Here is a 17,235-nt window from a genome sequence, read left to right as displayed (position 1 = left end):
GGTAACTGAGGTTAATAATCGTGGTAACTAAGTAGAAGTCCTTCAGAGGTTTTGAAGTTGGCAATTTTGTAAAGGAAACCCCAGAGAGCCAATGAATCTCTCTTCTTGAAGTACACGAGTAGTTTACACCAATGTATCTTAGTGCAAATGCATTTATATATCCTGTCACTTGTGGTCAATCATAGTTTCACACATCAAAGATTGAGGAGATATTCTCAATGAAATAGAAAGGTGTGCATCCTTGTGAACAATGCACCAACTGTGCAAAATCCAATCGAATACATTTGCAAAGGTAAAGGTGTAACACAAGAGGAAAATGATAAAAAGGTGAGAATTTTATTGATATTATGAAGTATTGATCTGTTCTTGCAGCAACTTTTAAGATATGTAGGAGGTCACTACGAAGTTCATTGTCAAAAATCAATTGAGAAAATAATCTATGAATCAATTATTCTTGGGTGGAATCGATTCTGAAGTAAATCTGCCATTTTTCTCACTTACTTGTCATCTGTTAGCTTTGTTTTGTCCATTATTCTATTTCTCCCACTATTCATTTCAATGCAAATTAAAAAATATAATTCTGTAAAATGTGATAAACATGAGATGGAATTGATCATTTTTTGCCTATATTCCAATATATAAGAGAGCAAATATTGACATATGTAAGAAACAGGTTGAATTAGGGTTCAAACTGGTGGATGTTCTTAACTTCATTATTTCATTGAATATCTTTCACTATCAGTAATATTTTTTATTGATAAAACTTATAATGAGAACTTTGGGTTAAATATCACAACCAAGGTGTATGCCTTTTGTCTTGTGCTTGGCCTCATCTAAGGGGTACGCTATTCCTAGACATGTCACCATGGGGATTAGAACGGAGTCTTCACAACAAGAATGCAAGTCTTTTTGAGCTCTTTGAGTTTGACAATCTTTACCATAAGTCGACATTAATTATAACTCTCCTACTGTTTTTATATACTTATATTTTAAACTTTCTACTACCATTCTTTTATCTTATCACACTTCTCTTGTTTGTTATTTTAATTATTTGCCTCCATCTAATATACACATTTCATTTTGTGAAGAGGCCATGGCTAGATTTCTTAAATTACGTGGATAAATTTTTTGTTGTTCATGTTGATGCATTGCTTTAATGTTTTGTTATTGTTTTGGCATAATGAAGAATTCTTAAACTTGATAGCTTTTTTGGCTCTTATCTTGTGTTCAGTTGTCTAAGAATTTTGTAATTTGGTGGCATCTGCATTCTATGACATGACAGCTTAAAACGGCAATCAGTCGCGCGACATCAAGAAATGACATGATTACTGTAATGGATGCTCTGGAAATTTCTGCTGATATATATAAAAAAGATGATAATAATGTACCTGATTATGTTCAACGTCATCTTGGCATGCTTCCTGCTTGGGATGAACTACGGTATGTTCAAGGAATCTTATATCTTTGTTTATTCAAACCAAAAGTTATATAATGAATTTTGTGTTTCTTTTTTGCTGTTTTCAAAGATTTTTGTTTTTAGAATTAACAAAGAATATTATTAAGGGTTAAGAAATATTTAGTTTTGAAATCTTGATTGACAACAGTGAGATGTTACATTCTTAGCTTTATAAAACATATTTAAGACTGATGCTTTTTAGTTTCTCCAAAACTCAGCGAGGACATGTGGCATCTTATACACAATGAAAGGATTTTAAATCTTCTTGAACTCACTTCTCAATTTTGATCTTCTTGGTTTTTACTTTCACTATTTATCTTAGTAGATGAATAGTATCTGTAGTAGTAACTGTTTATATGAGAGAAGATTTTGCTATGAAGTTTGAGTGGATGCCATTATTCCTACTCTGATGTTGAAATAGATGCCACACTTTTGAGTGCCGATGTGTTCTTCATAGAATGGATGCAGCTTTTGATTTCTTAACTAAATTTTGGATAGCTAATATGTTCCTTCAAATAATTTTAATGATAGTAGGAACACCTAAACATTATCTTCTTTATCATTTTTGTAAACATTTTGTTTTGCATAAATTGTAATATCCGTGTTCAATCAAATCTTATCTTTTCATCCAACTACAGCTCTGCTGCTGATTTATATTCCAGTATTGTTTAAATGATCAGATTCAAATATGCTTTTCACCCAAATTTACAAGTTGAATGCTACCATATAAAATGGAGTTACAGATAGTTGACAGAAACAAGGCACAAATTGTAATTTGATGCCAGTGGAATGAACAACAGGAGAGAATAATTTAATATTTATTGATCTTCTTTCAGACTGAAACTTATAGTCTCCTGGCTTAGCGACTCTGTCCAATAGTGCCTGTATAGTGTTTGCACAGCACTAAGAATAATGGGAGCAGAAACTGTGTGATTAAAGATTATATTGCATGTGTTCGGAATCTATGTATTTAGAATAATTAATATTGGATACAACCACAAAGGTTCTTGACAGTTGCTATCGAACCAATAGACAATTATCTTCAAATCAAATAGCAGATTTTTCTCACACGCAGTTGACATATTGCCAAAGAACGGACAATGGATGATCAAACCAACCCAGTTATTCTCAGGGATGCTGCACTCTTATTGCATTCTCTTGTTGCAGATGTCAAGCTATACCCTTAAACCAATGAACTGTATGCAATAAGTGAATTTCATTCCCTTTTGCATAAACAAACTCATTATATTTATTGGCTTGCATCTATAGAATCTTCATGCGCTATGTTGCTTCAATAAAATCTTCTATCATGGTGAGAAGGAAATCCAACTCTTCTACTAGACAGGTTGCCTGGTCTTCCTCAGGTGTTTCATAGAGTAATCTGGTATGTTGGCCTTAGTCCCTCAAAAACTCAATATATTATTATCATGCAATATAGATGCTATTAAGGCCTTCATCACAAAGGATCTGGCAACAAGTGATACGATGAAGGTGCAAATTCCAAGTCAATGCCTTAATGTTTATCACTTTGATAAATTTATATGGAATGATATGATAGCTATGGGTTGCATAGAATAAGTGCATGGATGGATCAGACCTCTCCAACAACATAATAGGGTGGATAGTTTCACCAACAAAGCTGCAACACTTCTTCATCTTGCAAGCCTCCAGCAAATGAAATAGTAAAATTCACAAACATTCGTAGGATTGCACTTGCTACAGCCCAAGTCCCTTATAAAGATCTCCAGAAAATATCTAGAAGATTAGGCCGACTGGAGAACTTTATTTTACTAGCTTCATTTTTTCTTACTATTAAATTAATTAACTAAAGTCATTCTCAAGAATTAAAATTAAATTTTTGGACATTGGAATTAATTAATTAAATTAAGTCACATTATACAAATTTGGAGATATTATAGTCCTCCAGGCCAAATGTTGTTTGCCGTAAAGCATTTCATTGCTACATCACTAAGATCCCAAACCAGCTGAATGAAAAGTACCGTGTCACTCTGCTGCTCCACTCTGATGCAATTGACTTCACTGGAATCTCCATCAAGCTTCTCCCACTTCTCTCTAATATAAGTGTCACTATGCCCAGAATTGTGATGTAACTCATGATGATCCCACAAGTAATGCACTAAACATGTCAATGCCAGGGTCTCAAATCATCATGCAGTCACACCAACAAAAGTGGAGGGATGGATGTCTTTTACCATGTCTTTTATTCAAATTTGTGACGCTGAGTGCATAATTAGTCATAATTATTCACCATAGGCCACTGTTATAAATCAGAACATTATCTATGTGATTGAGAACTTCACTCCAAATGACTCAACGGTTATCTCCATTGCCAGAGAATGTGAGAGCTCATCACTATGCCATCCTCCCAAAAGGAAGGGGTTATATAAACGACTCCAATGCCTCCCATCAGCTGCTTTCGCCAAAAGTTGAATTGAAATCTCAAATTTCAACCGAAAGTTGTGCCGCTCAACATATAGGACATTGATCATGCATACCTCATACCCTCTAAAATGAATGACTCCAGATCCTAGCAATGCACCATGAGGAAGGAGTATCAATAATATCAACATGATTAAACAAAATAGAACCAGCAGTGCCACCACCAAGCCCCACCAATGTGCACTTCGTCATAGGCTGCTCCCAAAGATGTAAGCTTTACCATTCAAATGGATGACTCCTCAAACTCTCTACAAAAGTCCAAAGGCTCCACGAAGACCATATCACTTATGTATCCCTCTACATGTGTGTATGTGTAACAGTAGTGGCTGATCCACCAAGTGTGTGCTCAACTATCCCATCTTCATCTATGATTTGAGCCTTTGGTGAGCTCTCTAGAAAAGGAAACTCATCAACCTCATATTGTAAACTAGATAACCACAATAGACTTTTTAGAATCATACCTTCGTTCAACAGATTTTTTTTGCTTCCTCAATTTAACATGTTTGTCCCATGTATGGTCCATCTCCATGTCTTCATCCCAATCCTTATATCAATAAACATGGCATGGTAGAAGCATAAGTGCGTGTAAACTCTATGTTCCTAAATTGAGAAGACTTAGCAATTGTTTTAACTCACATATTTATCAATGTGGGCTACTTTGATTTTGTAAGGCTTAACTAAGCAAGGTTATCTTTTGGAGGGATTTGGTGTTTGATCAGATGATACAAGTGCAAAAGTGCAGTTGTTGGGATAATTTTACAAGTTCGTTATAGATTAATACAAATGACATTTCTTTACATAATGTGATGTTATTGGTTGTCACATTGGATGATGTTTTAGTTCGTAGTAACTGTAGTTGTTGAGCTAGGTTTAACAATTTAAAACTTATAAAGAGTATCCTTTATGGAGATACACTATAAGAATTTATCAATGTGTTGGAGGTTGGGTGTTTATTTGGAAATGTAATTTTTGCAACACACGATGTAGAATCTCCTACTCCAAAGTCAGACTTGAATTTTTTTGACCTTAGGGGTAAAGGGATTAATATGTGTGAGGGGCCAAATAATAAGGGGTTGTCATCTTGGCAAATAACAACATTCATAAAAGAACAAGAATATGTTGACAAATTAGTTGCAAGAGGGAAACAAGGTCGTTATACTGGGGAACAAAAAACAATGACACCACCCACTCAACAAGCCTCTAGACATCCCTTCTTGACTATGCCTTCTAGAGATGATGACGAGTTGAGAGATATTGCTGATGAAAAAATTGGACGTTGCCTCTATGCGAATAGCGTTTCATTCAACTTAGTGAGATCACCATATTTGAGAGAGATGGTGCAAGCAATAAATAATGCACCGTTAGGTTACCAAGGCCCCTAGATATGAAAAGGTGCGTGCCATCTTATTGCATAATGGAAGAAAAAATGAAGAGACCCAACTAAAACCAATAAAAGATTGCAAAAATCCTCCCTTGATCAATGTTATTGCTGTGTCTCCCAAGGGGGCAATATTTTTGAAGGTGGATGATAGTGAGGGAAAAGAAAGAGATGCAGAGTTTTTTTTTTTCTGAATTCTCATTGATTCCATAGAGACGGTGGGTAGTGATAGTGTTGTCCAAGTAATTATGGACAATGCAAAAGTTTACAATGCTGCATGTGCTTTGGCAGAGGCTAGATATGATCACATCTTTTGGAAATTGTGCACCGTCCACTCGCTCAATTTGGTGATGCAAGCAATTGGCACCAAATAGAAAGGGTGAAGAAAATATACGAGGGTGAGGAGATTCAAATGTTTGTGAAACCACCACATGTCACAAGCAATTGTCAAAATGTCATGTCCCCTACTTTCTTACAATAGAATTTAATAAATAAGTTGATAAAATAATATTAGTGACAATAAATTATATAATTAAGAATAATAAGAGAATGATAAGATATAAAATTATATTAAATAATGAGCATACTAATATTATTACTTATGTCCTTATTAATATATTAATGTACTATATTATTATAATATAATATATTCAAATATATGATTATGCTTGAATATGGTAATCAATAATCAAAATATTAAATATTTATAATACAATTATATGTTAATAATTAAATGATTTTTAATGTGACTCTAAGAATAGTCATGTCTGCTCGGGGGGTGGGTGGAGGAACACAAAAAACAAATGAGATATCTTTCCTTACGTTAGCCATTTGGGTCTGCTCAGATTGTACACACAGCAACAAAGAAAAACGGAGAAGCACCAAATGTTAAGAGGGGGAGAATGAGCTGAATATGTGGGTTACTAAGTCTGACGACAGTTATATCAATTCATTTCAATTGAGACTGTAGAAGACATCCAATTCGAGCATCGACAATGACTGAGCCATAGCAGAGTCAGCATACAGGGGTAGATTCAGCAGAATATAGAAGGTAGAGAGATAACGATAGAAGCTGGAAAATAGAAGGAACCAGTGTATAAGGATTTAAATTCAGAATTGAGAAGGATCAGACAAAGCAGAAAGTGGAGATCTGACAGTAATAATTGGATAATTATCCCGAGAAAATATCAAGCAATAACATATAATTGGCAGTGAACAAACACAAAGAGGATTGAAAGAAGACCGATTAAGTTTGTGCACTAAAAAGAGAGCATTATACAGAATTTCTATCTCATGCTTCCTACGTTCTCATCTGCAAAACTAAAAATAAAAGAACACGCGTGTAAAACATTGTGTACAGTCCAAGGACAAAAATAACACTCAGCGTATAACCAAATAAAGGAATCGTGAATGTTGAGGAAGAGCTACTGAAAGAGCCATTGTACGACATCTAACATATTCCAAACGAATTGACTGCATTTTTTAAAAATAATAAGCTGCATATATGTAGACGTATTAAACAGATAAATATATAGCAATTTTTAGAGGGAAGTAGCATTTTTCCAAGCTGGCAAAAATCTAGAAGCTACAAGCTTGAAAAGACGAAATCGATTTGAAACGTAGACACTATAAGCACAAACAAGATATTTATTATTTTGAGACTATCATAGAGCCAAGACGTTCAAAATATATATCCAATATCAGAAAGTATTAAAGCAATGCAAAGGTCATACTATTGCAAGGACGTCTACAAATAATATTAGTAGCATAAGTCTAGTGATATAAAGTTGTAAGGTAAGAGAATTTTTGGTAATTGGAATCATTTCTTCGAAGGAGACAACCTAGGGACATTACACAAAACTTTACTCAAATTGGAATTATTGAAGGTAAATTTTAAAATTTAATTTATTTAGTTTCATTTATTGTTTATCATTTTATGTCATGTTTTACATAATTGAATAAAATATTTTGCGTTTACATATATTAAATGTGTTATTAACTTACTGCTAACATGTTCTAAGGTGGCCGAGACCCCACTTTGCATCACACACAATTATTCTTAGACGATTTGTGAAGGTGAAAGAGGCATTGCCACAAATGATTATTAGTAACCAATGGGGCATTTGGAAGCAATCCAAAGCAACAAGGGACCAAAAGGTGAATGCAATGATATTGGATAATGATTGGTGGGCTCATGTGAACTATGTATTGTAACTCACCAAGCAAATCATGTCTATGCCTCGGTTTGCCGACACTGATAAACCATGCTTGGGGGACATCCTTGATGGCATGGACTCCATGTTGGAGAAAGTAAGACTCTTAAGTTATAGTACAATTCCCTATCCTTTTTTATTGAGAGATCTAAATTTTAATTAACATAGCTTACATTAAGATAACTTACATGAACATCATTTGATGTCATAGATCATACGAAGGAGAGAGAATGATCTTGAGGACATCTTATACAAAAAGTGGAAGCAATTGTTCTTCACCACAAACAAGATGACTACACCTTTGCATCTCCTGGTATATACTCTATCTCCTAGGTATTATAGCCCAAAGGTACTTGTTATTCTGGGTAGAGTGACACTATATAGAGATTCTGAGGTTGCTAGTGAGTTTAAGAGGGCATTTAGTAGTGTTGATCTTTTCTAGCTTTAGTCGAATAAATTCTATATTGAAGAGATATATGTATGTGTGTGTATATATAATTTTTAATATTATGTGAGATATAATATTTATTATATATATATATATATATATATATATATATATATATAAAATGCTATTATTAAGTAGATCATTTGTAGCTGTTAAGGGTTGAAACTTGATTAGAGATCGGGCATGAATATGCACCATTTCATGAGACATACCCATGAACAGGCATCTCTCCACCTTGAGGAGACACGTCCGCTCATGGATATGTTTATTCATATCCTTTATAATGCAGATCTGATCCCAAGGAAAGTCATCGAAATCAATATATGTTCTGCCCTTTGGAGTTCGGTGACTATAATTACCAGATTCAGAATTACAAATCAATATTTAGTATTTATCAATATTGAATTTCCATATCATACATATTTGTAGAAATCCTCCCAAAACTAACATGGTATCAAAACCTAGTTCCTTCTATAAAGCCTAAACAACTTGAGGTAGATTCCAGACAAAGATTGTTAAGTTTTGACCCTAGAAAATAAAGATAAACAACACTAAGGGAGACATAACAGCTACAACATACACTAGAAATTACTTTGGGAAAACCCTTCCAAAATGAAGGGAAAAACACAGTCACACAACAAAAAGATCACTTTATTGATTATAAAAATTCAAGTGTACAATGCCTTTTGCTTGAAGCGATATCTATAGCACAAGAGAGACCCTTCACATTACAACCAAAGGTCTCTTGAGTTTCCCAAAACACGACTCTTCATTTTGAAATATACAACACTACAAATATCCATGCCTCAATGCATGCCATATGAGACAAGTCTTTATATTTAGTATTATTAAAATTATTATCATAAATGTCATCTTCAGCTAATGGTGACCATAACAGTATTAACACCCAGAGATAAAGATCTCTATTGCAGCTACAATCTCCAACACTCCCTCTTAGCGAGAGAGAGATCCTTAGCTGAATAGTCACACAAGACTACATCCAAAATGTCAATGATAAAATGTAATGACATAACTACCATAAAATTCATAAAATCACTCAACTTGAAAACCCTGCAAGAAACACAACCAACTTTCATCATAGACTCTCTCAACGTGATGTTGTCATGGAATCTCTCAACACAACACTAAGAGAAGAATTTTCTCATTGTTAATAATCATGGAATTACTCAATATTATAGACCTGTAACAATTACTCATAATCATGGAATCACTCAACATGATAGATGGAAATATTTATTCATAACTAATAATCATGGAATGACTCAACATGAAAAACCTGCAAAAATCACATTTAAATTTTATCACGGACTCACCCAATGTGATCCTGTCATGGAATCTCTCAACATGAGAAACCTGCAAAAAACACAATCATCTTTCATCACGGATTTACTCAAACATGATGCTGCCATGGAATCTCTCAACATGACAAGTTCGTAAGGTTCATAGATTCTCTCAATGTGATACAATCATGAAATCTCTTAACATGACTTCCAACTCCCATCACAAAATCTCTTAACATGATGATATTATGGACTCTCTCTACATGATGCTTAATATGAATCTCTCATAGGTGAAATAGTTATGAGGTTGACCTTATAACTTCAATTTATTTCACATAAATTATAATCCATAATTAACAAGGAAAATACAGGAAACTCATTTAACAACATGCATATAATGATTGAAATACCCTCTATACAAAGACTCCCTCTCAGCAGGGATGACTTTAATCGACATAAAAGATAGTGATATAACCTCCGTCTAAGTCACAAGCTCCCTCAAATTTGAACATCTCCCTCTGAATATTAAATCCTTATCTTGTTGCATCCTGCAACCAAGATTCTTCATAGAATTAAACAATCATCCCAAATATATCTGATTGAAGTATAATCTTGTTGATCATGCATACAAATATGACCCAAAAATTATGTACTAGATGTAATGTATGTAGTCATTACACATAGGCTCTAACTGAAAATAAAAAATAATAATTCTAACTAAATATTATAGGTAGGCTTCTTAGCAATAAATAAATACTTAGCTTGGTAAGCCTTATCATCTTCTGATGTAGCTTGCGACTTAATTAAGAGGAGTTATGAATAGTCCTCTCGAGAAATAACATATGAAAAAAAATGTTAATTTGAGATGAATTGCTCCTTAGAATTTTCCTTTGTACACCAAAATACAAACTGCAAGAGCTCTTTCCTGTTGCTAGACATGCATGTCGGAGAAGAAAAGAATTTGTTTGTGCTGTCAAATGAAAATTTCCTATTTGAAGCCTATTATAGGCCTTATCTACAAAGTCAGGAAAGTTGCCTTGTTGTGTGTTGAATACATGGCAAAGGATGCCGAGAACATTGGAAATACAACAGAAAAATAAAATACTGATAGAAAATTGCAACATTTCATTAAAATCCTAAACTGTGCAACTACACAAGTTTGCCAACGTATGCATTACAAAGTAAAAAATGGGATTTCCCAAAAATTCACCCCCAATTCATGCTCTGCATGTTGTGGGCAACTTAATATAGAGCATTTGGAATTTATCGATCTTCAGGAAAAGGTTTGGGTGCTCTACAGGAAAATCCCAATTCAGACAAATCTCCTTATGTTGACATTAATTAAACACCAATTTGATTACCATGAAGACTAGGAATCCGAAAGGAAATGAGATACTAGATGAAAAGCAACAAAAAGATTGAAAACTTGAAGATTGCATCACACGAGATCTCCAAATTTTAACTAGAGGCCCATTGTTTTGAGGTTGATGAAATTATAGACTACCAGAATATCAATGGGGAAAATGAGGGAGAACAACAAAATAATTAAGCCGCCATGAAATTAAAGCCACAAGTTATGGTCTCATCTCAAACGAGCTCATAAAGATTCTCAACAATAATAATGAAACAACCTACAATATCAGAGATAGATTCTGTGGATATAATGGGCAGGAGATAAGACACCGTAGTGACAATAAAAATGATAAACTGAAACTCATAAATATGAAATTGCCATCTTCCAAAGGAAAAAAATGCCAATTTGAAAACTGTTGACTACTGTACAAAACTACTCACAGTAATCACCGTGACACATCCAAAACAAGATAGAAGTCATTATCGAGTTGACTAAAATACTTGAAGACAAGAAATCGAATGTAGACATCGAACCCATGACACTTTACAATTTTCCATGATTTGCAAGAATGAACAGCTCTAAGAAAAGATGAACGTCAATGAGAAGGAAGTTTGTAACATTTCTAAACTCCGAGTCTTGACCCTCAAGTTAGAAGAAGAAAAGAGCAATTGGACATAAGCAATGGAATACCCAAAACTGGTGGGCCCCAGCCTCTTATTGCTAAATAAATGAAAGAGAAGGCTCTCAAGGACAACACTAATTGGCAAGTGGAAAGATCTTTTGGTGTTTGATGCCGTTTCACATAGAGAAGGAAGAGTCGTCCATGCCACAAGAAATTATAAAGACATGACTAAGGATGACCTGGGACCTAAGGCAATATCTCTTAGTTCAACTGTGGAGGTTGCATAATTCTGCAAGAGATCTAATCGAACATTCAAAGACCTTTGGCCAAATTCTCATTAGCTCTACAATGTCTATGAATCTCATGCACATACACAACACCTAGATTACAAAGTTCAACATTTTCTAATTTGCTATTTCTAACCTTGCTCTTATACCGTGTTAAGCTTTAAGCCCAAAAAATAAAGATAAACAACAATAAGGTTAACAAAATAGCTATAACATACACCAGAAATGGCCTTGGGAAAACCCTTCCAAACTGAAGGCAAAAGCCCAACCACACAACAAAAGATCACTTTATTGATAATAAAAATTTAAGTGTACAATGGCTTTCGCTTGAAGCAATATATATAACACAAGATAAATTTGTAATGTTACAACTGAAGGTCTCTTGAGTTTCCCAAAACACGACCCTTTATTTTCAAGTATACGACACTATGAAAATCCATGCCTCAATACATGTTGTATGACATAAGTCTTTATATTTAGTATTACAATTATGATTATAAATATCATCTTTTGCTGAAGGTAACCATAATGGTATTGGCGCCTAGAGATACAGATTTCTATCGCAGCTACAATCTCAAATAAAGATCACAGAGTAGTAATTAAGACAAACTACAGAAATCTAGAGACTTCTAGGAAAATAATATTGAGAGAATTTCAGACAAGAACCACAATAGACAAAATAACCATTCTTGGATGAAGAATTGCATTAGAGAATAGATTGTTGCTTAATTGCACGAGCGACACTGCTTATTTGTAGGGAGATAGGTATTGAGTTTTTAGGATCATTGCAATTGTAAGGACATTGTATATGTTATATATTTATTTTCCAAGAGCAATCCCAAATGCATAAATATAGGAGTAGTAGAGACATGTCTATGTTAATCAATATTGGTTATTGTAAGTTAATTTTGATTAGACATTATTAAAAAGACTATATATATATATATATATATATAAAATTATATATAAAATTGATGATTAATCAAATGCAATAGTTTTTAACCAATAATCATAGGGGACTAACTCTAGATCAATTCAATCCAACTAAAGCTACAACATTAACACTCCCTCTTAGCTAGGGAGGATTGTTATAGAACATATTATTCTCTTAAGGATATAGAGAGATATTATCTCAATGCGATCAACATATATCCATCAAAATAGATGTTATCTTTTGATATCATCCAAAGTATGATTCAATAAGGAGAATTAACCATATCATACTCATCATGCTTATGTTCTCTTGGTATTTGCACTGGCATCATGTGTAATGTTCTGAAGGCAATCTTGATCCAAAGGGGATTTCGTCCCAAAGAGGATCTATGTTCGAAGACAATGTTGACCCGAAGGGAATCTCTGTCCGGAGGCAATCTTGATCCGAAGGCAATCTCGGTCCAAAGGGGATCTAGAACCAAAGGGGATCTCAATCCAAAGGCAATGAGTTCCCAAAGGGGATCTCGACTTGAAGGCAATGACTCTTTGAAGGTGATCTCGACTCGAAGGGGATCTCAATCCAAAGGCAATGACTTCTCGAGGGGAATCTCGACCCGAAGGCAATCGCTCTGATACCATTGTAATGTTTTGTTCCCGATGTCACTTGCTTAACACCCAAACTCGGAGTACAAAATTGGTAGGATCAAGAAGAGCAAGTTGGCCGTACGACCTGAGAGTGATGTTCGTACGACAGAGATAGTTGGAGGTAACCATATGTCAGGGCATATGCAGATCGGCCGTATGGTATGTGTTAGGCTGTATGGTCTGAGAGTTACAGGGTCGTACGATCTAAGAGTTGCAGCCCGTATGATGGAGTTTGGGAGTTGTACGAATGGGTTATGAAAGGCGTAGTTTGCTAGGAGCGAGTGTTGTTGAGGTGATTCGGGTCTTGGTAGGAGGGAGGAGGATGATTGAGGGTTGCTACGACACCGATTGAGCTATAATTTTTGATGCCAGAACAATGTGATACAGAAGAAAGGGTGATGGACCTTTTACACAAGATAGGTTATTCAAATTTGGCTTGGAAACCCACACTTTTCTAAAATACTCAAATGGCTTTAGTAGGCTTAATTCATCCAAGGTTACTCAAAGTGCAAACCCATGATAGTTTTGATGTATTTGGGATGTATAAAGATGGATTAAAGTGGTTTCAAGGTTTCTTGGCCTATCTCTTTCTCAAAATGGTAAAAAGACTCCAAACTAGCCTAATGAGGCCTAAAAATCAGCATTTTGCCCTTTCTGCCCTCTAACACAATTTTTTTCCAAAGGATGGAACAGATAAATGGTATATTTGGATACCATTTTGGCTCTACTACAACATACTACAAGATTGGTCTCTTTTGGACCATGTATGACTTTCCTCACTATGTGACCCCAAAATTCACCAAAATATGGTGATTTAACAAAGCAACTACCACTTAGAAATATCTCCAAGTTCTCAAACCTTGGACAGTATCAAGAAATGTTCCAAAACCTCTAAATATAAAAGGAATTAGACCCAAAACATGTAGAACACCGAAAGCCCCAATTTGGTTGCTTCAAACCCTTATTTTGAGGTTTTCTCCAATCTCATTCTTCCAAACCTTTCCAAGATTAATTGGTGATTGATTCACCATTAAATCTACCATATAAAACTATTCCAATCATAAAAAGACCATGCTATTCAGCCCAAACTACTGCTGCTACACTTGTGCCATCATTTTCAATGGGAAAATACCCAGCTACAGCCCTGTGATCACACTCTCAATCAATTTGCTGCATGTATCAGGTTAGATTCTATGATACAAGGTTAGTATACATCATTCCATGGATTCTAGGCCTTTGAGTCCATGGGATGGTTATTTGATCACCAAATAAGCTTCAAAACAAAGAAAGAAACTTAGAAAAACCAAACTAATCTGCTGAACGTGAAAGTACAGTCATGTAAAATGACTCTCAAACCCTCTAAAACGTGTGACAAAGCCTGAAAATAACCTATTGAAACCTTCCAAGACTGTTCTACATAAGATCTCCAATCAAAACAAGAAGTAACAATGCAAAACAATAGAATTGCTGATCCAAAACATGAATTTCATTAACTCTTTGGGCTGTTCGTACACTCCAGGCTTTTCTTGCCATACAATGGAGTTTCAAATACAAAAAAAAATCACTATTAACTTTCTCAACCTCTTCCAATCAGTTTTAGGGAGTAGTTAAGTGTTTAAACTATAAAAACTCCATTTCCCTCCTAAATGACTACTAACTGTTATGCATCGAGAATTTAAACATTTTAACTATGAAAATGAATTAAAACTCATTAAGTATTCTCACTGAGGTGTTTCCAACACTTAGGAGACTTATTTAAACTTATTTAAAAGCAACCTACCTCTTACAACCTCCTAGACACATTGGGACACTAATGGTCCAAATTACATTTATTTAATCTTTTCAAGGATATTAATTCATTCAAAGTCATTTCATGGTATTTAAACTATTATAGGAGCCAATACATCATAGTTGATATGATTTGCATCATTTAGGATTCCTTTGATCTCCTTGGACCTCTGATTGTCATTAAGTGTCTTCCATTCCTTCATAGTCTTCATAGTTTGCTTGTTGCCTCCATGTGCTTGCTTGTCATTCCTAAGTGCCCTTGCACCACAATGTGAATATATTTGCCAGAAATACCAATTAATGCCATAATAAATATTGCAATCCAATCCGAAATATATAGATATATGTATTTGCAAACAAAGATGGTGTGCGGATTTGCCACATTCGAGCAATTAATACAGAGACAGAATAGGGTGAGGGTTGAATCCCATGGAAACCGGAATAGCCAAGTAGGGAAGATCTTTCACTTCCGAAATGGTGAACAACAGAGAATCCCAACTGGAATCTGCAGTATAAGAAAATATAGTCGAAATCACATGACAACTACTACCTACATGTCTTGCTTGGATACCCTTCGGAAACAATAAAAATAAAAATGGAGATATACCAAATCAATTGGAAGCACAAATACAAATATTATTAACTTGGGCCTCATATTAATTAATTAAAGTCACTAATCAAAAGTCCTTTTATTATATTATTTAAATTCTGGGACAAATTAATTAATTAATTAAATTTAATTATTACATTAAAATTTGGGGACATGACAAATCCTTGCTGGCCAAAGATTGCTTGTCCTCATGCAATCCATTATCAGACGAAAGGCCAACAACGCCAGGGTCCCAAATCAAATGCGTAGGCGAGATGAGTGAAATGACATCAATCCTTTGCAACATTACATTGCCATCAAACTTTTGCTGCCCCCCTTTTGATATAAATATTGTTGTGTCCCGAGTCACCAGGATCCTAAAGATGCCAATCATAAAATACATCGATGTCATCATGTTCATCAACCTCTTCAGGAAACTCATTACTAAGGCAAACCTTGTTGCTCTTGCGCGAAAGTCCCTCACATGGAAAGCTTGCAGTTATACATGCCTCGAGCACGGTTGGAGGATAGATTCCATCATCAATCAACTCTAGCAATTGTTCCTACAAACAACCTTCACTCCATTCTCTAGGTTCATGATTCCATTTATGTGACTCCAGATTATTATCCACGCTCTCTCTCCTCAATAGTACCTGTTACCAATTTAACGTACATCCTAAAATTGCTATGTTATGCTTGCCTTTATACCGAGCTAGGAGTTTTAAGTTGCTGAGCATACATATTACAGAATGAAATGGATGCAGAAAGTAAAGTACATAAATCAATAAACAAGAAAAATTGATCATTTTTATTCAAGATACAAGTACCAAAATACTACATTTTATTGAAATATTCAAAACTGTTTTGATAAAGTACAAAGTATTCAAATTTTAAACAGTAATTAATACAATGCATTCAGATACCACACAAGCATTCTCAGCTCCTAACGTAATATCTGAATAAACACATTGTATAAATAGTAAAGTACTGATAAGATAAAGGGAAAGGCCTCCATTGCCTGAATGAAAGGATCGTTGTTCTGAATGTTGAAGGTTTGAATGCGCATCTCCATCTGGGAATAGACCTGCAAAAATGAAAAAAGAGGCGGGTTATTTCATACGAACTGAGCAATGGAAACTGTTCCAGTTATCTCTACACTAGTTAACGTTCCTACAACATGGTTATTCAAATAACTACATTAAAAGATATGAAGGCAAGAGAGATATTTGAAAGAAAAATAGGTTTTATGCTAATGAGTTTGTTTCATGTGCAGATACAAGTATGAAGTTTGAGGTTGTTAAGGATCTTGCATAAATTACATGCATGAAGCCTTTCGACTGAATCAAATAGAGGCCAAGACCGAAGGATTGAGGAGGCTATCGAAGGGACAGACATAAATTACAAGTGTGAAACCTTTTGGTGAAATCATGCAGAGGCGAAGACTAATGACATGGGGAGACTGTTGAGGGGCATGCATAAATTACAAGTATGGGACCTTCTAGTTGAACCATAGCAGAAGGTTGTAGACACGAGGAGATTGTCAAAGGGACATAGATATGTTACAGGTATGAACCCTTTCAGTCAAATCATGGAGGACATATGGAATTCTTAGTCTACGAGCTGAAGAAATTGGATCATTACAAGTATACAGTTAGAGATAAAGTTTTCAAGCATGAACAACAGGGAAGATAACATTCAGAAATAACAAAATAGGCAGCAAGCTACAACATAAACAGAAAGATGCTTGCGGTCATTCGAAAT

General features: G+C 34.7%; 1 protein-coding gene across 2 annotated transcripts in view; it reads left to right on the top strand.

Moving 5' to 3' along the window:
- SCD1 (stomatal cytokinesis defective / SCD1 protein (SCD1)) overlaps positions 1-17,235 on the top strand; it is a 329,677-nt gene that overhangs the window by 117,164 nt on the left and 195,278 nt on the right. For both annotated transcript variants that reach the window (XM_089807297.1, XM_089807298.1), the window contains exon 18: positions 1,283-1,440. In XM_089807297.1, coding sequence (XP_089663423.1) covers positions 1,283-1,440 — 158 coding nt within the window. The remainder of the gene's footprint in view (positions 1-1,282; positions 1,441-17,235) is intronic.

This window comes from Cupressus sempervirens, chromosome 10, assembly GCF_028749045.1.
Source record: "Cupressus sempervirens isolate cs-2001-9-10 chromosome 10, ASM2874904v1, whole genome shotgun sequence".
Classification (NCBI taxonomy): Eukaryota; Viridiplantae; Streptophyta; class Pinopsida; order Cupressales; family Cupressaceae; genus Cupressus; species Cupressus sempervirens.
Note: the sequence above shows the minus strand (reverse complement) of the source record. Positions and strands in the feature narration are given on the sequence as shown.